We start from the raw sequence: 23,021 nt of genomic DNA on the forward strand, positions 1-23,021 counted from the left end.
TTTTTTCTAAGTTGTGTGTTATCACAGGAATTTTATTATTAAGCTTGCTGGTTGTTTGAAGTACCCTCTGCCCCTCTGACTGGAAGGTAAAACAAAGAATTGCTTCTTGAATCTCCATTTAAGGATGCTATCCAAACAAGCCATTTCTTTCATTTTTCTCCAGGTTGTACTCCTTCAGATTTATCTATCATGTCCTGTAAAGGGCTAGAACTGAGCAATGCACTTGGATAATGAAGCACGTGAGACTAATTGCCAATTGGACAGTTCCCTATTAACTTGTTTGAAGGTTGACCCTCCCCAGCTGTTCTGTGCTGACTTGATTGGTGGGACAAAGAGGGGGGAGTGATGTGTGTGGGAGGAGTAAGAGGAGGAAGAGGAAGTAAGATGCAGAAGCTGACTCATTCTCTCCTGGTGTTTGAGGGAGGAAGGTGTGTGTGGGGTAGCTAGGCCTAACCCCCTGAACTTGACTGTAAAAGATCAAGAATAAAGACGTTTAGTGATCCTGACTCCGGCTGATTTCTGGGAAGACAGAGTTCCAGCATTTTGGCGCTCAATGTGGGGCCAACACCCTACTTCCACTGAAGTCCTCAGGTGCAGGCAATAGTAGAGAGAAGAAACAGAGATATTAAGACACTCCTCCAAAAACAAAAGAAATGGGGAGCCACGGGTAACCCTAGAGAATTTCTAAATTTAGTTCTCTATACCATTAATTTTTAAATTTTTGACAAAGATGCACTGGCTCCGGCAGACAGGTTTTATAACCCATCGGAAGGGCAGTGTCCAGTGCAAGCAGCTCCACTATCTTTAGATAATCTCCAGGTGATGTGGGGAGATCCAGAAAGTGGTGAATGGAAGGGATCAGATAGGTTAACTGCTTGGGGAAGAGGGTTTGCTTGTTTCTCCACATATGGAGAAGGAATCAGATGGGTGCCAACGAGCCGTATATGCCTTGTCCATCAGAGAGAGATGGAGCAGACCCTTGAAATGAAGAAGACCCAAGAAACATCAGGTGGTTCCGTTGCTGACTGTGCCCACCACTGAAAGAACCTGGCAGTTATGGCGTTTGATCTATGGACATCAAAAACTGTTGGGCTTGAAAATCCTCAGGAATCATTGGATTCTCTGAGGCATTATAAGACTGTTGTGGGACTTCAAAACCTGTAGGGATCATTGGATTCCCTAACATATAAAAAGACTGATGTGGGACTTCAAAAACTAGTGGGGATCATTGGATTCCCTAACACGTGAAGCAATGGATAATAGATTGGTTTTGGACTATCTCTTGGTTGCTGAAGAAGGCGTGTATGTGTGACTGATGTTTACATAGCCTCCTTATAAGACTTTTGGAAATCTCTTAAAATACCATGTTGATTTATATTGTTTGTTATATCACTACTTGCATGTACAATTCCTGTTTGTTACACCACTTTGAGTCTGCACTGACTGTGGGGAGAGTCATCACTAATAGCCTCTGTGTTATTGCTCTGTGCTTGTGTAATAACTCCCATGCTGATGGGCTTGTCTCTAATAAAGCCCTTCAACCCAGAAACCCTCTAGCAAATCCCCACTTCTCTTTGGTGCTTTTCATCTCCCCTCCTGAAAAGTCAGGGGGGGCATGATCACCTCCTTTTTGGGGTTCTCACCTCCCTGAAAAGTCAGGGATGGCGTGACCACCTGTGGTCTAAAACAAAAGAAAGCGGGAGATGTAAAGGGCTAGAATTGAGCAATGCACTTGGATAATGAAGCATGTGAGACTAATTGCCAATTGGACAGTTCCCTATTAACTTGTTTGAAGGTTGACCCTCCCCAGCTGTTCTGTGCTGACTTGATTGGTGGGACAAAGGGGGGGGGGAAGTGAAGTGTGTGTGGGAGGAGTAGGAGGAGGAAGAAGAAGTGAGACGTAGAAGCTGACTCAGTCTCTCCTGGTGTTTGAGGGAGGAAGGTATGTGTGAGGTAGCTAAGCCTCACCCCCTGAACGTGACTGTAAAAGATCAAGAATAAAGACGTTTAGTGATCCTGACTCTAGCTGGTTTCAATGTTCCTTTTCCCCGTTTTCATTTTCTTCTTTTGCATTTGTCTTCCATGTTAAATTGTAACTCTTTCAGTCCTCTTGTCTTTCTTTTTTTCCTATCATGTACCAATTTTCTTAAATTCCCTGTTCTTACATTAGAGGTATGTTTGACTTAGGTTCTATAAATGACCTATTAGTTCAGCTTCGAATTACGATAAAATGGGACATTTGTAGGTCATTCAACAGTTAAGAGAAGCTACACAGAGAAAGGATCTTTATTAAAGAAACTCTAGCAGTTTAGATAGATGAGGCCCCCTTCTCTCCATATAGATATGAATCTGGTTAGAAGGCAAGGATTTGGACATCCTCAAATCTGAAGATCTCCAACTTTATGGGGTTGTGCCTTTTATGCCTTTAATTGATCAAGAATTCACATTAATGTTACTAGATGGTATTAGGAAGCTGATGCAAGGAAGATAGAGCTTGTGTCTTCATCCTCTGGGTCAATCAGATCATGAGAACAGCTCTGGTTGTTTTTTTTGTTTTGTTTTGTTTTGTTTTGTTTTGTTTTGTTTTGTTTTGTTTTGTTTTTTTCAGGTAAATCATAACCTAACTTGCTGGGGGTCAGAGTTAAGGATATCATCCCTATCATATCTTGTGACTTACACAAGCAGATAACTATGACGTTTAATAATCAATTAATCATATGTCAGCTTTTTGCTCCTTGTCAGCCTGCAAGAAAAAATATGTGTAGTTCTCTTAGAATTTATGCAAACTTTCCATATGAAATCACTGTAAAAATGTGAAATTATTTAGACAAAGCATTATCTGCTGTCCCTTTAAGAAAGATCTTGGTAGTTACAAACTAAAATATAGGCTGAGTTGGCATAAGAAATAAATGTCAAGTATAGTTATCAAAAAAGTTGTCTAACCTCCTGGATATTAAACAAGGTAGGGAAAGCATATGACTAGAATAGCTTCAGAAATTCAGCCAATATTTATTCAGAGCCTACTAAATATTCAGTATGCTGGGCACTATGGGAGATAAAAGAAGGGGGAAACCCAGAAGTCAGTATGGTATGGCACTCAATTTGAGATCAAAAGATTTACATACTTACTGGCTGATATGTCTGGACAAATAACTTAACCTTTCATAACCTCAGTTTTCTTACCAACATGATGGAGAAAACTATATTTCACAAGATTGATCTGATCAAAAATTTAAGGTTCTAAAAAGATACTCAAACTTGGGATAGGCTGAATGAAAATTAACCCAGGAATACTTATAGAGAATGTTGTTAACTCAGGGAGAGATGTAGGGAAGAGAAACTATTTGGAGAAACCAATTCTTGGAGATGAAAAGCAGATGTGAATCTTCCAGAAGTCTGTTGCTGTTGCTGTTCTTGTTAAGTTTGGAGGACCACCAAAAAGTAGACCACTGTCCACTGAGATAGCTTAGTTACACATCTATACCCTAGAGACATTGAAAAGCTAAGTGGGCACAAAGTATGTCTCAGAAGTAGATAGATCATGGTTCTGACACATAGTAAGTGGTGCTTATTAAATATTTGTTTTTATTTTATTTTTAATATTTGTTGATTGCTTGATGAAATTGTTCCCAGGTCTTGCTGACTCCAAGGTCAGCTCTCTACCCTCTGAGTGATTGTCTCTTCCTAAAACTATGCTTGCTGTCAAAGACAACTAGCTCCCCAGATTGAGACCAAAGGTCATACAACAAATTAATGACAAAACTGGAGAAAAGCAGTCATAATTCCTGAGTTTGGTCCTGCAATGCCACCATTAAGTTGTATTTCTATCACACAATGTTTACAGAAATTTCATTCAGAGATATCCCAGACACACTAAGAAAGAGCCTGTAGCTATTTTTTCCCAGTGTGACAGGCACAAAGAGTTGGCATGTGATTAATTGCACCCATAGCTATCTGCTTGCAGATGTCACAAGCCACGAGGATTGTATTTGGAAAGAACTGATAGTGCCAGCATATATAATTACATACAGCTGTGAAAACAATCCAAGTACAATTGTCACAGAGGGAAAAAAAGGCAGCACAGTAAGTCAAGGTGGTCTCTCCCATTAGAATGTAGACTCCTTGAAAGCAGGGACTTACAACTTAGCACAGCGCTTAGAACATAGTAAGAGCCTAATAAATGCTTGTTGACTGGCTAGTTTTTATCTTCATTATCATCAGAGGAGTGCACAAAAGGGCAATCAATAGCCAGATGTTATTATAATTTACTTATTACAACTTTGCAGATGAAATCTCAACCTTAAGAGGAGAAAAACACTATACCTCAACTTGGATAGCCTGACTTACAATCATAGCCCTGCTATTCTCTAGTTGTATGACCTTAGACAAATTATTTTACTTCTCTGGACATCGGTTTCCTCATCTGTAAAATAGTGGTAAGATTGGTATTTGGACTAGATCATCCTTAAGCTTTCTTTGTAACTTTAATAGTCTGTGATTCTGTGAAATGATCCTCTGTTATAGGCATGGACCTAACTCCAAAAACTTCCTTCCTTCCTTCCTTCCTTCCTTCCTTCCTTCCTTCCTTCCTTCCTTCCTTCCTTCCTTCCTTCCTTCCTTCCTTCCTTCCTTCCTTCCTTCCTTCCTTCCTTCCTTCCTTCCTTCCTTCCTTCCTTCCTTCCTTCCTTCCTTCCTTCCTTCCTTCCTTCCTTCCTTCCTTCCTTCCTTCCTTTTGCTGAGACAATTGGGGTTAAGTGACTTGCCCAGGGACACACAGCCAGGAAGTGTTAAGTGTCTGAGACCAGATTTGAACTCAGAGATCTGCATGTGCAAAAATGTTTATAGCGGCTTTTTGTAGTGGCAAGGAAATGGAAATTGAGTGGATGCCCATCAATTGGAGAATGCCTGAATAAATTATGGTGTATGGTTGTAATGGAATATTATTATTGCCTGAGAAATGATGAGCAGGCTGATTTCAGAAAAGCCTGGAAAGATTTACATGAAGTACTGCTGAGTGAAGTGAGCAGGCCCAGGAGAATATTGTACATAGCAACAAAAAGATTATGTGATGATCATCTATGTTGGACTTGGCTCTTCTCAACAATGTGGTGATTCAAGGCAATTCCAATAGTCTTGGGATAGAAAGTGCTATCTGCATCCAGAGAGAGAGAGCCATGGAGATTGAATATGTATCAAAACATAGTATTTTCGTCTTTTTTGTTTGTTTGCTTTCTCTTTCTCATGATTTCCCCCCCTTTTGGTCTGATTTTTCTTGCATAACATATGAAAACATGTTTAAAAGGTTTGTACGTGTTTAACCTATATCAGATTGCTTTCTGTCTTATGGAAGAAAAAAATTCAAACATACAATCTTACAAAAATGAATGTTGAAAACTATGTTGACACGTATTTGGATAAACAAAACACTATTGAGAAAACAGAGAAAAGAAAACAAACTCATGGATCCTAGGTTAAAAACTTATGTATTATAGCAGCAAGCTCATGATTCCTCATTTCTCACCCCATTTCATTTTCTCAGTCACCCTCCCTCTCCACCCTAGATACTAAAGAAAAATACCAACCTATATGATAGCTGTATACTTAAAAATCTTTGAAAACTCCTGTTTATAAGCACATCAGCAATATACTTAAATGCAAAATAAGAGCATTATGCATTTAAACTCAGGTTAGACACAGACCTGTCATCATAATCACATATTTCATTGTGATTGTGGGCTTTTATAAGATCACTTTGTGCTCATTCAAGCTGTGCATCCAACACTATGTTGTTTCCAAGCCTTCATTTGCATAATTGGGGCCTGGGAATTTAAATGAGACTTTGTATTTATTTTATGTTCTTACTTGGAGGAGGTTTGGAATGTCTATAATTTAGTGACTCTGTCCTTGGAAATGGATAAGCTGATATTGCTTTTTTTGCAGATGGACAGTGAAGCATTCTCTAACTGGGATGCTCCGATGCATATTAAGTTCTTAGGGAAGAATAGCAGGAAGACCCAGGGACATGTGAGTAGTGAAAAGGGTAGCTAGATCTAAAGTCAGAGGATCTCAGTTAAAATTCCAAGTAGCTCCTTAAGGGACCTCAGGCAAGTCTAGGTAATTCATTTATTAAGTATTTATTAGACATCCAACATGTGCCAGGCACTGATTTAAGTGTCAGGTTTGAAGAACAGAAAAAGATAATCTCTGCTCTCAAGGAGTTCACAAGCCAATGAGGGAATCACTTTGCAAATAACTATGTATAAATAAGATATAGACAGGATATATTGGTGATCATCTCAGAGGAAAGGCAATAACATTAATGGAGATGGGGAAAGCTTCTTTCAGAAGATAGAACTGAAAGTGAGAAGGAAGCCATGCAAGTCAAGAGAAAGAAGAGAGAAAATTCCAAACATGGGGGAGAGCCAGTGAAAATGCATGGAGTTGGGAGATAGGATGTCTTATGAAAAGAACTGCAAGAAGACCTGTATTATCAAGTATAGGGAGGGGAGGAAAGTGAAAGAATGGAAAGACAGGAGAAAATCTGGTTATGAAGAGCTTTGAATGGAGATAGAATTAATATTCAAATTCAGCATTCTTTCCCCTGCATCATGTGGAGATAGAATTAATATTCAAATTCAGTATTCTTTCCCCTGCATCTTGTCCGACAGACTTTTGTGGGTGGGGATGGGGTGGGGAATCAAAGAAAGATTTTCAACAAGTTCAAGGATGTAGTCAAATGCTAAAAACAAGTCATTATAATTCAGGACTCTTAAATTTTCATAGCATTATATAGCTGTGCTGTAATTTATCACCTATGTGAATTTGAACAAATCACCTCATCTTTCTTGGACTCAGTTTTATTATTTGTAATTAATAGTAAAGAAATTATATATGACCACTGAAGTCCATTCCAGTTTTGTGTTTCTGTACCTGACAGTTTAGTAGGGGAGTCACACAATGGTCTCTTAGAGAACCATCTTGCAAGGAGAGAAATTGCTCATGGCTAATGCAGAAATAAGGTTTGCATGACTTCACATGTATAATTGACATCATATTGCTTGTCTTCTACAAGGATGGAGGAGTGGTTGGAGGGAGGGAAAGAATGTGGAACTCAAACTTTTAAAAAATGAATGCCAAATTTTTTTACATGTAATTGGGAAATATTTAATTAAAAATAAAGTATGTATTTAAACATTTAAGGAAAAAGAAAAGTTGCTGCTAGAATAAAAAACCTTCTGAAATTCCCTGCCTCCTTCCTCCTACCTATCTGAATCCTACCCATTTTCAAGATCTGATTCAAGTTCTGTCTCCTGCATTGAGACTTTCACATGAATTCCAACCCACATTGAACTCTCTTCTCTAAAGGGATATGTTGGTAGTGGCTAGAACACTCAACTAATTATTTCATTTTTATTGCTAGCATTTACACCCCTTAAATCACAAACAGAACAAGTTAGGACTTAATTGACTTTTTAAATTGTCTAGACTTAAGAAAACAATGGGGGAAATAATAATAAAGATTAAATTTAAAAGTATATTGTGTATACATTTTTCCAGGTAGGTTGGAAAACATTTAAGGTAAACCCTTCCCTAAAGCCACCTTCCTTGCTTTTGACATATTACAGATTACTTTGTAATATCTGCTTTGTGTATTTATGTCCTATGCCCCCAAGGAGATTACAAATTCCTTTAAGGAAATTTCCATTTGTATTCTTTAGATCATAGCACAGTTGCTAAGTTTATAGTAGGTGATCAATACATTTATGCCAAACTGAACTATATCTAGATGGTGATCAGGTATTTAGTTGCCCTATAGTCTGAGGGGTGAGACAAAGAAAGAATCTGCACTCTGTGTATTTTCAATAGATGAGAGGGGAACAGCAGTGCTGCCAGTCACTAATGGACACGATTCTAATCATGGCACAGGAATTGATGGAACCTCCTTTGCCTGAGAGCAACAATGAATGCTACAAATCATCATAAGATTTAGAATCAGAATGGATGTTAAAAATAAATTTGTCCAAAAATCTTACATCCCAAATAAGGAAGCTGAGGCCTAAAGAAATGGCTTGTGCAACATCATCAAAGCTAGAATGTCAGATGGTGTTTGCATAGAAAATTGATGCATGATATACCCAAGGAAGAAGAAGAGAGACAGATGATAGAAAAGAGTTTCCACTTACCATCATCAGGGTAGAGCTTTTCTCCTAAGGTAGAACAGCGCTTCATACATTCCATATCAGTTAGAAAGCGGTTCTCATTTCCTCCTGCACCCTTGTACACGAATGGATGACATCTGTCTGTTGTTCGATTGTAGTAGAGTCGGTATCCGAGCATAACTCCCATTTCTCCTTCATCTTTTGGTAGATTGCATTCTGTGAGGGACATACAGAAAGGAAATAATGATTTAAGGCTGATAAATTTCCTAAAATTATACAATTGTAAATACTGCAAAGGACTTTAGCACTCATCTGATGGCAACATGATATAATTGATAGGACACTATAGTTGGAGTCAAGACTCTTAAGTTTGAATCCTGACTCAGACACTATATAAGCATATAAAAATCTCAATCCCTTAGAGCCTCAGCTTCTTTATTTTTAAAATTAGGATAATGCTTCTACTTCTTATTTTAAAGTTATAAAAACCATGCTTTGCAGATCTTAAAGTACTATACAAATGTGAGTTATTTTATCTTGAATGAGATTTTTGAATGACCACTCATTTTGCATATAAGGAAGCAAGAGGAGAAAAGCTATAATTTGAACTTGCATAGCTTTCCTTGAATTGGGACATTGTAATCATTAGAACAGACTGAAGATTGTTACATTAGACAGTGCTCTAAAACTTGGTTATCAGTAAAACTGCTCAATAATTTATATTTTGTCAGAGTCATACAATCACTCAAACATGGCATCACTTTTTCCAAAGCATGGCTATGTTTCTGTGGTGGGAAAAAAAACTCTGGTAATTAAGGGAAATGCTGTAAAAACAATGATGATGGCAAAAGTTTGCATTCATATAATACTTCAAAGCTTATAAATACTTCATACATATTATCTCCTTTGATTCAGGCAAAAACCCAGTGAGGAAGCTAAGGAAAAGATCATCATCCTTAGAAAACTGAGATTTAAAGGGGTGAAATTTTCTAAATAAGGTAGCATAGCTAATTAAAATAAAAGGTCATCTGAATCCAACAAAGCCAAAGGCAAATTCCATTGAAAAATGCCAGATCATCTCCAAATACTTGCTTTTCCTTTCCCTTAATTAAAAGGCTATTTTGCTCATTAATGGTACAATAATAGTTTGTTAATAGTACAAATGTATCATCCCTGCTATATACTATGTTGTAATATGAAACACAATTCTTGCCTTAAAGGAGTTTACAATCTAGACTATAAAATTAATTTTTTTTGCCTATCTTCCATAGAATTAGAGCAATCTCAGAATTGGAAGGGATAGATACAAAGAAGGGGAACAGATATAAGCTAATAGCAGAGAGTGCTTAAGCCTTTAGGCCTAAAAGAAAAGGGCACCAATATGACCAGGTCATAATGAGTTGATTGCACAATCATTAGCTTGCCATGAGGTATCAATACTTTGCCATTTGCTCCATTGGGATTGGAACAAAAGAAATTCATGAAGCAGATCCTGTGCTTCCCTACTGGTTCAGTGAATTAGAGCTATGTCTTTCTCCCATTATGGCACAGCAACAAAATGCTTATTACCTGTTTGAATTTCTTATCATTTATATATGTTTTAATGAAATTATTATGAATAGGAACCCTACTCATTCCTAATTTAATGCCAGATTACGGTAGTCTCTCTTGTCCATCTGACTTTAGAGAAGTCACATGTTATAGCATATAATTACAAAATTTAAAAAAAACTTTCACTTTTTAGAGTAGACAAACAGAAACTCTAAGCTCACAACTTTATGGAATTGGATTCAGATCAATTTTTTTGGTTTATTTAAGAGGAAATGTCTAGGCAATCTCACCACACTGACACCCTTCATGTCTTAGATCTTTGGTAGGTTGAAGATCAAAGTTAGAACCCAGAAGCCAGAGACAAACTCTTTCTCTTCTCACTCCAAAGCTAACAGAGTGGTTTCTTAGGTTTATATATCCATAACCACTGCTAGCCTTAGGAGTCTTGGTCCCAGGTTCTGGCAACCTCTGCTGTCAGGTGCTTGGTGGTGGAGGTAGGGGCAGGGGTGGTGGGAGAAGATATTTTTGTCGTTTCACAGTAGCTTTAAACACCAGTTACTTTGTGTCATATTTAGATGAACTTAAAACAGTCAAAACTATGACTCACTTGAAATCCTGAATTGCTCTAAATGTTCTGGGTCCCTGTCTGGGACTCTTTTGCATAGTATATTTATACGATGTGAGGTAAAGACCATTTAGGTCACACCAAACAAACATTTTGGAGATCACCTCTCTTTTTGTGAGTATTATGTAAAACTGCAAATTTAAATAATAGGGTTCTTTGCTCTTTTAAAATTTCAAACAGGAGAGGAGAGAACATTGGGAGATGTGAAGATTTTGTCTTGTCTTTTTCATTCATTGATATTCTATAATGAAATGGGAAGAAAAAAGGAAAGAAAAATTGTGAGTAAAAATTTTCTATAGGAAACAAGGAAACAAAGTGAAACCAGGTTGTTCTCTATGAATCTCATATGCCATATGCATCCAGGAGCTATGACTTTACTTGGGGACATACTCAGTTGTAAAATATTTCCTTCCCAGCTTCAATCTTACCACTAAAGACCAGGCCTTCTGTCCTATTCATGTTTTCTGGCCTGTTCCCTTCATGCAGTAACCCACATGCCATGATTTTCCTTCACCTCTTTCTCCCTAAAATGCCCATTCCTTGATGTATATACTATTTTGAACTAGGTGCTAGGAAGGACAGATCTCTAAGTTCTCTTCTGGCTTTAAGTCCTACAATTTTATGGGAAATCCTATGAGCTCAATAAATGAGTTTATATAAATGTGTGAATGATGACGGGGCAATTTCATGTTGGGGATAAGAATAGGGGAGGAATGCATAATTTTAATGGTGTAAAGAACTCCCAGATAAGGTCAATACAGGTCAATAACTTCTCCACAAATTATAGTCTTCAAGAGTTAGTAAACAGCATTCAACAATTCAATTGAATGTTACTTGCTAAGAAGTATGCCTGATAACTCCAAGGAATGAAACTCTAATAGTGGGTCTTAAGAAAATATGATAAAGTAATGGGAAGAGATATTTTGGGGAAGATGGTTTCCTCCTACTCCTTAATCATATCTATTTGACTTATACATAAGGATAGATCCAATCACAATCTGTAAATAGTATTTACTTTAACTTGTCATTTCAACAAATATATATTAAGTGCTTCCTATATACAAAGTATGATGCTATACTGACAATGTATGAAGAAAAAGGAATATAATCCTTCTCCTCAATGAGCTTTTATTCTACCAGTATAGAAGGAGAATGCTTCAGAGAAAAATTTACTTAGATTTTTATGAAAAACATTTAATAAAGTCTTTCATATTATTGAGTATAAAATACTGAAAAATGTAGACTCTATGATTGTACTATATTACTATGTAAGTATAATTGGAAGTCATTGGACATATTCTGTATTCTAATATATGTAAATATACACTATGTAAGTGTAATTGGAAGTCATTGGATGAATGTATATGAAGAATATTCATTAAAGATTTGATTTCAACTGGGAAGGAAGTTTCTATAGTAGTGCTCCAGGGATATGTGTTTGTGACCTTATTTTTTTTTCAGATGCCAAAATTATTATTATTTATTATTATTATTATAGCTTTTTATTTACAAGATACATGCATGGATAATTTTTCAGCATTGACAATTGCAAAACCTTTTGTTCCAATTTTTCCTCTCCTTCCCCCTACCCCCCTTCCCCAGATGGCAGGTTGACCAATACATGTTAAATATGTTAAAGTATAAGTTAAATACAATATATGTATACATGTCCAAACAGTTATTTTGCTGTACAAAAAGAATAGGACTTTGAAATAGTGTACAATTAACCTATGAAGGAAATAAACAATGCAGGAGGACAAAAATAGAATTCTATGTAGGGGTTCATAGTCATTTCCCAGAGTTCTTTCGCTGGGTGTAACTGGTTCAGTTCATTACTGCTCTATTGGAACTGATTTGGTTCATCTCATTGTTGAAGAGGGCCACATCCATCAGAATTGATCATCATAGAGTATTGTTGTTGAAGTATATAATAATCTCCTGGTCCTGCTCATTTCACTCAGCATCAGTTCATGTAAGTCTCTCCAGGCCTTTCTGAAAGCATCCTGTTTGTGACCTTATATTTTAACATTTCTATCAATGATTTGGATAAAAGAATAGATTGTGTGTTTATCAACTTAGCAAATGACATAAAACTTAAAGGGAGAACTAATGCACTAGATGACAGAGTGAATCTGATAACACAGAATGTTGAGTCAAATCTAATCAGACAAAATTTAAAAGCGATAAATGTCTTATTTTGGGGTTAAAAAATCTACTGGGGGGAAACAGGACTAAAAAGAAGTGCATTTACAAAAGACCTAAAGGTTATAGTGGACTAAAAACTCGTTAAATCTGTAAGATATGGCATCCTGTCTTCCCCAAATAATGTCAGTTTAGGCTGCATTAGGTGAGGCATTGTTTCCAGGGTAAGGGAGATGATAATACCCTATTTGTTCCTCATACACAGCGCTGTATTCACTGGGTTTCACATTTCAGGAAAGACTTTGATAAGCTGCAGAATATCCAAGGACAACCAAGATAGTAAAAGGTCCTGAGATCATGCCATATGAGCAATTATTAGAGGAACTGGGGATGGTTTATGTGGAGAAGAAGAAAATAAACAAGGATATGAGAATTATGGTCAAGTATATGTGGGGAAAAAAGAATCAGACTTACTTAGATTCACCCTTAGAGCCCAGATTTAGGAAGCACATATAAAAGTTACAAAGAGGTAAATTTAAGCTTGATATAAGGAAAAGCTTGCTAGAAATCAGAGCTATCCTTTAATGGAATAGATAGTGGGTTCTTTCTTATTAGAGGTCTTTAAGCAAAAGCTCAATCAGTGCATTTTGAGTATATTATGAAAGAGGATTGCATTCAGGTACAGTGAAAACTAGAAGGGCCTTTGATATTCCTCCTAACTCAGATCATGTACTTCTGTAACCTTCAATAGGAGCTTAGTTTAGTGTGGAGGGAAAAAAATTCAATCATGGGATGTACATAAATAAAAAGCTAGAATCAAGGATTGTGGACAAAGTTTGGAAATTTGTCTCCAATCACTCTGCCAAAGTAAATGTTGGTCTACTCCTTACTTCCTCCACTATCAATACTCTCCCAATAAGTAACAATAATGTTATACTGCCTGTTCTGAAAGCATTAAAACATTTAATTTGGCTGCTATCAGAAGTTTGTTGCCAAATACTCGCCAAAGATTGAATACATTTAAACAATACTACACACAGTTCTCAGGGGCTGTATTCTCTGTCTTGTTTCAGTAGTTACAAAAACTATCACATAGAGTTGATATTGGGCAGATAAGAAGCCTCTTTCCAAAGCTACAGAAGAATCTGCCTCTTCTAAGGAACAGTTAAAACTATTGGGAAGAACATTTAAAGAACAATTAGCCCCAGTGTTATATAAACTATTTGAAAAAATAGGGGATGAAGGTGTCCTACCAAACTCCTTTTATGACACAGACATGGTACTGATACCTAAACCAGGTAGATCGAAAACTGAGAAAGAAAATTATAGACAAATTTCCTTAATGAATATCGATGCTAAAATTTTAAATAAGATATTAGCAAAAAGAATTCAGAAAATCATCCCCAGGATAATACACTATGATCAAGTAGTATTTATACCAGGAATGCAGGGCTGGTTTAATATTAGGAAAACTATTAGTATAATTGACCATATTAATAATCAAATTAATAAAAACCATATGATCACCTCAATAGATGCAGAAAAAGCATTTGATAAAATCCAACATCCATTCCTACTAAAAATGCTTGAGAGTATAGGAATAAATGGACTATTTCTTAGAATAATCAGGAGCATATATTTACAACTGTCAGTAAGCATAATATGCAATAGAGATAAACTGGAACCTTTCCCAGTAAGATCAGGAGTGAAACAAGGTTGCCCACTATCACCATTACTATTCAATATAGTACTAGAAACGCTAGCCTCGGCAATAAGAGCCGAGAAAGAGATTCAAGGAATTAGAGTAGGAAATGAGGAAATCAGACTATCACTTTTTGCAGATGACATGATGGTATACTTAGAGAACCCCAAAGACTCTGCTAAAAAGCTATTAGAAATAATTCAAAATTTCAGCAAAGTGGCAGGATACAAAATAAATCCACATAAATCCTCAGCATTTTTATATATCACTAACAAAATGCAACAGCAAGAGATACAAAGAGAAATTCCATTCCAAACAAATGTTGAGAGTATAAAGTATTTGGGAATCCATCTACCAAAGAATAGTCAGAAATTATATGAGCAAAATTACGAAACACTTGCCACAAAAATAAAGTCAGATTTAAATAATTGGAAAGACATTCAGTGCTCTTGGATAGGCCGAGCGAATATAATAAAGATTACAATACTCCCCAAACTAATCTATTTATTTAGTGCTATACCAATCAGACTCCCAAGAAACTATTTTAATGACCTAGAAAAAGTAACAACAAAATTCATTTGGAAGAATAAAAGGTCGAGAATTGCAAGGGAACTAATAAAAAAAGTCAGATGAAGGTGGTCTAGGTGTACCTGATCTAAAGCTATATTATATAGCAGCAGTCACCAAAACCATTTGGTATTGGCTAAGAAATAGACCAGTCGATCAGTGGAAGAGATTAGGTACAAAGGACAAAAAAGGGTACATCTATAGCAATCTAGTCTTTGACAAACCCAAAGATACCAACATTAGGGATAAAAATTCATTATTTGAAAAAAAACTGTTGGGAAAACTGGAAATGAGTATGGCAGAAATTAGATATGGATCCACACTTAACACCATATACTAAGATAAAATCAAAATGGGTCCATGATTTAAGCTCAAAGAATGAGATCATAAATAGATTAGAGGAACAGAGAATAGTCTACCTCTCAGACCTGTGGAGGAGGAAGGAATTTATGACCAGAGGAGAACTAGAGATCATTATTGATCACAAAATAGAAGATTTTGATTACATCAAACTAAAAAGCTTCTGTACAAACAATACTAATGCAAACAAGATTAGAAGGGAAGTAACAAATTGGGAAAATATTTTTACAGTTAAAGGTTCTGATAAAGGTCTCATTTCCAAAATATATAGAGAACTTACCCTAATGTATAAGAAATTAAACCATTCTCCAATTGATAAATGGTCAAAGGATATGAACAGACAATTCTCAGATGATGAAATTGAAATTATATCCACTCATATGAAAGAGTGTTCCAAATCACTACTGATCAGAGAAATACAAATTAAGACAACTCTGAGATACCACTACACACCTGTCAGATTGGCTAAGATGACAGGAACAAATAATGATGAATGTTGGAGGGGATGTGGGAAAACTGGGACACTAATACATTGTTGGTGGAGTTGTGAAAGAATCCAACCATTCTGGAGAGCAATTTGGAACTATGCCCAAAAAGTTATCAAACTGTGCATACCCTTTGATCCAGCATTACTACTATTGGGCTTATATCCCAAAGAAATACTGAGGAGGGGAAAGGGACCTGTATGTGCCAAAATGTTTGTGGCAGCTCTTTTCATAGTGGCTAGAAACTGGAAGATGAATGGATGTCCATCAATTGGAGAATGGTTGGGTAAATTATGGTATATGAAGGTTATGGAATATTATTGCTCTGTAAGAAATGACCAGCAGGAGGAATACAGAGAGGCTTGGAGAGACTTACATCAACTGATGCTGAGTGAAATGAATAGAACCAGAAGATCTCTGTACACTTCAATGTTATATGAAGAGGTATTCTGATGGAAGTGGATATCTTCAACATAAAGAAGATCCAACTCACTTCCAATTGATCAATGATGGACAAAAATAACTACACCCAGAGAAGGAACACTGGGGAGTGAATGTAAATTGTTAGCACTACTGTCTATCTACCCAAGTTACTTATACCTTCGGAATCCAATACTTAACGTGCAACAAGAAAATTGGATTTATATACATATATTATATCTAGATTATACTGTAACACATGTAAAATGTATGGGATTGCCTGTCATCTAGGGGAGGGAGTAGAGGGAGGGAGGGGCTAATTTGGAAAAATGAATACAAGGGATAATGTTATAAAAAAAATTACTCATGCATATATACTGTCAAAAAACCTTATAAATAAAATTAAAAAAAAAATAAAACTATTGGGAAGAAAGGCAGATCTAATGTTTAAGTTAGCCTATTTTAAACCAATCATATTATGCTTATTCCAGGGATTCAAGATGGTATAGTGGCAGCAGAGGACCTGGATTCAAATTTCTCCAATGTAGTTTACTACTTATGTGCTCTTTGGCAAGGCACGTAAATTTCCCTGGACCTCAGTTTCCTCATCTGTAAAATGGGGGGTGGGGGAGCAGATTGAACTAGATGGTCTCTGAGGTCCCCATCCAGCTTGAAATTTCTGATCCTTTATAATCTCCAGGGATCTTCACTTGAACCTGACTTCTCTTAATAAATGCTCACTTGGAAAAAAAGTCCTCAGTTTTGGATAAAGATAGAATTCAATATTCAGTTGTTAAAATAGGCACAGAAAATTCATAGGTACAAAATACAACCACCAGAATGTTCTGTCCAAAAAGGGGGAAAGAATGGAAACACTGATGGGAAAGCAAAGGGTAGTGTTCCCCTTAAAGACATGAGAGCTATTTGTGGGTACATCAAACATTTAGCATTAGGGACATCTGGGGAGAGTGGCTGCTAACTCCTATCCTCAGCTGAAAACCTGGCTATAAACAGTAGCACTGGCTTTTTGGTTTGCTCCCTCTGTCCCTTTATAACCATGCCAAAGTACTCAGACGTGGCAAGTATAGTGATTTTCTGATGCATGGCTATTATTTTGTTTCCATATACAGACCACCTGAATTCCTTGCATTTAATTTACAGGCACCACTGGATGCTCTTCATTGTTTCTCAGAAATTGTATAATCCCAGGGTTACCCCTTGGAATCTCTCTGGACCACATGCTTCTGGAACACCCACTTTTCTCCGTATAAACCAAACTCTGTGACTCATTCTTTACTCCAAACAACCAATGACTCTTTTCTTTCACATACTGTTATTTTTCAGGATGTGAACATTGGTTGCCCATGGCAAAAAGCTATTAGGTACCTGGAATGTTGATTCCCTAACTCTTCTGGCAACATATACCTCATGGTATTGGGAAGGAAGATTAAATGGCATGCTTGAATATTTGGGTTCTGATCCCAGTTCTGTCAAGTGACCTCTGGTTCATGTTTTTGTGTTTTACTTTCCATCTATAAAATGGTAATATAAGTACTTAACTTTTTTTCAGGATCAAGTGAGATAGCCAATCCTCAAAGAGCATGAATTCAAGGCACTTCCACCATCCCATTTGCTCTCCTATAGATAATCTTCCATTTATTGGGTGGCTAAATGAGAGAGTAGATAAAATGCTGGACTTGGAGCCAGGAAGACCTGAGTTTTAATCCTGCCTCAAACACTTGTTATTGGAGCTCACATGATCTGTTTCAACCATATAGTTTTCTTATTCTATTTCATAGGTCCCTTTGGATCTAAGGACACCTCTGCTACTAGAGGAGCTCCTGACCCATGTTCCTAATTTTTATTCCCCAATGTAATAAAGGAAACTTTTTGCTTTTAACCTGTGTGAGCTCATTTGTATTTTGGAAGTTAACAGAGATTGAAAAATCTCTGTGACTCTTGGGACATTTGTTATCAGAATTGAAAAGATCAAATGAGCTAATATGTAGAACACTATATAAACCTTAAAACCTTGTTAGCTATAGCTACATTTTTTTCTGAATTAAGGCACCTGAAACTGAATACAATATTGTAGATGTGGTCTGACTAGGGAATAAATATAGTAAGATTTTCACCTCCTTAGACTGATTTAGGCTTCGGGAATATTAATTTAGTAGCTATATACAATGCAGGTACACTCCTTCCTACCTTTCTATATCCCTTTTGTGTATTATTACCTTCTTTCATTAGAAAATAAGTCTCTTGGGGCTTTAAAAGAAAACTACCTTTAGAAGGTGAGAGATCAAGATCTAACAAAAGGAACTTAAAAGGATCAGATAAATCAGTAGAAGGAAAACCAGGAAAAAAATAGCTTTATGGAAGACAAAAAAGGAGAGAATAGCTAGAAGGAGGAGACAGGCTGATAGCATTAGTATTAGTAACTGCAGGAGAGTTAATTAAAAGGAATGCTGAATAAAAGTCTTTGAATTTAGCAGTTTAGAGATCATTTATAATCTTGGAGAAAGCAATTTTGGTAGGATAAAAAACAAGAAGCTAGACTGAAAACAAAATAGCAGCATATTTGTAAGCATCAAGGGAAGTAACTAGTGATAATGGATAAAAGGATAAAAGAAGATTTGACAGAAAAAGAAAGAGACAGACATACAGTTTGAGACAAAGATAGAGACAGAGATAGTGATAAAGATATAGAGAAACAGAAAGAGATTATAGAGAAGAGTCCTATTAGAGTCAGGGTGAAGATGGCCTCTTTAGTTCTTTCCAAATTGGAGTTCTGTGATTCTAAGTTCCTTAAGAGCAAAGACTATGTCTTTTCTGTTATTACTTATAATATGGTCAACTACAAAGAGCTCTGGCTTTGGAATAAAAGGAACTGTTTGTATAATCTTAACAAGTGATAACTTCTCTGGGTTTCAGTTTGCTTATATATAAAATGAGACAGTTGAACTACATAACCTGTAAAATCCCTTTCAACTTTAAATAAATGATCCTATCTCAACATGTCATATATTGTTGGCATTCAACACATATTTTTTGAATTAAAGAATAAATTTGATAGAATGATATCCTGTTCATTCTTTTGGTTTCTATGGTTGAAAGGTAGTCCTGCCTAGAAACAAAACTTGATTCTTGATATTCCTTCATATGTCTATGATTAGTAGTGTGGATAGGGATGGAGGTGGGGTGGGGTTCACTTTTTATAGAATTCTTTTAGTCAGTTTTGCACATATTAATTTAACATAAAATGACCATTCAGCTCACCACATATTTCAGGCACACATTACATTTGTAAGGTGGTATTTAACTAAAAAGCCAGAGACATTCTCACAATCACTTAGATTCATGCTAAACCTTAAGTATTGTTTGTTGAAAACATGAGTAGTAAGCAATTTCATTTCAGACCAAAATAATCATGACTAATGAGATTAGGTCTCAGAATCCTCATCTTGAAAATGAGAGATTTGTATTAAATACATTATTATAAATTGTTTTGCTTAAAAATTCCATATTCTCTCCTATTTTGGGGAAAACTTCTGAGAATCAATTTGCTAGGATAGGGTACTTGCAGACCTGTTATGTGAACAAACACAAAACAAATAATTCCATCGTTCTGGGTCTCAGCAGCATCGTTGACTGATGAACAAGGAAGGACATTTCATAGGGAATAGGTGGGACAAGCCTAATGGTTTTAACATAATATTAAAGGCTCTGTATTCTTGCTCAAATTGGTCCTGGTGCAACTGAGTGAACAAGTTAAATGTAGTAGAGATTTTATATGAGACAAGCTGCTACTTTCTTCTGTAGTGTATCCCAACTTATTCTGTATCTGCTTTCCTTTCTTTTGAACTGCTAGGTCTGCCTCTATTTCATGAATCCTTTGTGGTCCACTGGATTTATTTGCTCTATAAGATTTTTGGCTTGACCAAGCACTATATTCTATTTATTCTTTCATATCATCCCTTGGAACACATCCTTTTACCCCTAAGCAAGCTCTGTCCCTCTAGGTCTGCTGATTTCTAGTAATCATTGATATGTGCCTGCCTTATCACTATATCTGAACGCTGAATGCTTCTATCTCTGCGACCTTGACAAGTCACTTCCTGCTACTATTTGACCTTGGGCAAGTAGCTGATTCTGCTACTATTTGAACTTGAACAAAGCCCATCTTTTTGGATCTCAGTTTTTGTAGTTATAAAACAAAGGGGTTGATCTGAATTATTAAGATTCCTTCTAATGTGAAATCCCATAAGACTATGAGCTTGTAGCTGCTGGGAATTCACTAATTTTGTCATATTAAAACAAACAAAAACAAAGCCCTATCTTTGATTCAGATGATAGCAGAGCTGACTATCACCCTGTGGACCTCTATACTGGGTGCTCTATCTAGAATTATAGTCCAGAATGCTATTTCACCAAAGAATTGCCTGTATTTTGGAGAGCTTTCTGACCTTATGGGAGGCAAATACTTCATGAAGTTAAGGAAGAAATATGATCAATAATCTCTGCCACATAAGCATTACAATAGTCCCATAAACCTATCTCCTATAATACCAATTCTAGTGGGCCAGATCTACTGATTGAGCAGGTCTAACTGAATTCTGAAATAGTTTCTGAAAAGAAACTATTTGTAATGGTCCTTTCGATTCTCTGTTCTCCTCTTGGAATCTTGGTATTATTTAATAGAGCAAGGGTAGGAAGTGGGGCTCCTGCTATCCTTGCAGAGCCCTGAAATCTATTAGTATTTGTGACTTGTATCCTCTATTTTTCATAATCACCTCACTGGACCAGTGAGAGATCACTAAACTAGATATAATCTAGTTTACATACAATATAATCTAGATATAGAAAGATGACAAAGAGAAGACACCTTTTTTATTCATGCAGTTTGTAGAATGCTGAGTTAGGCCATTTGGTTTGTATAATTCTTTAACTCCTCCAAGATTTTCAGATGTTCATGAAATTTCATATTTTAAGAGTCTCTGGACAAGGGAGAGGCAGTCTATTTTGATAATATTCTCATCTATTCCCTGTACCTTGTCTGACACTTGGAATTGGTCTAGGCTTATTTTCTAGGATCTGTATGATCACTGGATATCTGGCAAGTCATAAAAGTGTCTATTTCAGGAAGAAGAAATAGAATTTCTGGAGCATTGAAAAGGATAATCAGGAATATGCATAAATTCCTATAAGACAGATAATAACATAATATCTTAAAAACATGTACTTCTATATGAACCATGTTTTCCACTCCCTGAATCTTCCCTGAAATTACCCATGAATGGATTTTTTTAAAGTTGGTTTCACTTTATAACTTTTGAGGTTCTGGGACACCATAATCAGTGTGGCAAAGATGCTGTCATGAACATTGGGATTTGGATCTGCCAGTGGATCCAAAGTAGATCAGCCAGTCCTAAATTCCTGTTGTCAATGACTGCCTGGGAGAGTTCCAGACTGACTTGCAATATACTCTGGTAGCCAAAGTAGTATAGAAACATAAAAACAACCATCATCATCGATGGAGCCCTTAGGTTTAAAGGATTCATACCTAGCTGTCCTCTCCAATCCTATCCAGTTGCCATCTCACTCATTAGACTGGGAACTCCCTAGGATCAGGGACTCTCATTGCACTCCTATTTACATCTTTAGCCCTTAAAACAATATTTTGAACATAGTAAGTGCATAATAAGTGATTTTCCTCTTCCTTCATTCACTCACTGTTGAAAACCATTTCATCAATCAAGTATCTGCAAGTGGAGCCTTGGCTTTGTAGAACACCACTGCTATTCTATCTCTAGATTTTCTGCTCTGACAGTGCCTCTCGTCAACCTGCTGCAACATCCCAAGATATTTCTGGATTTTATTTTTTTAGTTGGTTTCACTTTATAACTTATAACACCATAATCAGTGTGGCAAAGATCCTGTCATGAACCTTGGGATTTGGATCCACCAGTGGATGTAGACTTTGGAGTCTCTCAGATTCATTTAAACCTACTCAGATTGGAACTGCTTGGAGCAGGCACAATAATGCCCATACCAAGGCTGTATATTTTGCATTTCAAATCTGCATGATCTCTCATGAAAAAGAAGATCACTTTCTAATGGGTCCCTGTACTTTGCCCATCCTAGCTCATTTCTGTCTCTCTGACTTTCTCCTCTCTGTCTTTCTCTGAATCTGTCGGTATGACTTTCTGTCTGCCTGATTCTCTGTCTCTGTCTCTGTCTCTCTCCTTCTCCCACCTTAAATTTCCTCCCATCAAGATATTTTATAGTCCACTAGGCAATTCTCTTATAATAACATAATTCACTGCCTACCCAAAACATGTCCTTTAGCATGAACCATAATTTCACTCCCTGGTTCTTCCTTGAAGTCACTCTATATATGATAGGACAATATTTACCAGGGTTCCCTCTCCTTCTCTCCCCTCCAATATGTGTTAAGCTAAGTTTTCCCTAAAAATCTACAAAGCCAAAACTTGATTGGCCTGTACTGGGGCAAGGCTCAAGAAGTATTTCCTTTAACACAGCTTCCTGGAAAGATTTAGTTATATGACATAGCTTCCTGATTATTTAAGAGCATAAAAAACCCATTCACATGGAATTAGGTCCTTCAGATTTGGTAGATGTCTTAAGTCTACACAAGTCACCTCACCCTATCCTGTTGGCAAGATGTGTTTCCATATGTAAGTGAGAGGGGATGTATCTATCTAAGTTAAGTACCACTGTATCTTGGTTGACTATCTTTTTTATGTTGGGCTCAGTAAGCTACAGGTGCCTCATCTCATCCAAATATTAAACTTGAAACTGAACCTGGAGTGGACTGAGTTAAGCCTGTTTCCACCACCAGGAACCACAATTTCTGCTGTCAGCTACCTGAGAGAGTTATAAATTTTCCAAGCTTATTTATAACATAGTCCATGGACAGCCAAAATGGCATAGAAACATGAAATCAATCATTATCACACTTCTGGGGATCCTTCAGGCTTAGAAGATTA

General features: G+C 36.6%; 1 protein-coding gene across 2 annotated transcripts in view; it reads right to left on the bottom strand.

The window, feature by feature from the left end:
- LOC141558132 (inter-alpha-trypsin inhibitor-like) overlaps positions 1-23,021 on the bottom strand; it is a 98,805-nt gene that overhangs the window by 47,386 nt on the left and 28,398 nt on the right. For both annotated transcript variants that reach the window (XM_074294882.1, XM_074294881.1), the window contains exon 2: positions 8,184-8,375. In XM_074294882.1, the coding sequence (XP_074150983.1) occupies positions 8,184-8,346 (163 nt within the window). In that variant the 5' untranslated portion in view covers positions 8,347-8,375. The remainder of the gene's footprint in view (positions 1-8,183; positions 8,376-23,021) is intronic.

The sequence above is a fragment of the Sminthopsis crassicaudata genome, chromosome 2 (genome assembly GCF_048593235.1).
Source record: "Sminthopsis crassicaudata isolate SCR6 chromosome 2, ASM4859323v1, whole genome shotgun sequence".
Lineage (NCBI taxonomy): Eukaryota > Metazoa > Chordata > Mammalia > Dasyuromorphia > Dasyuridae > Sminthopsis > Sminthopsis crassicaudata.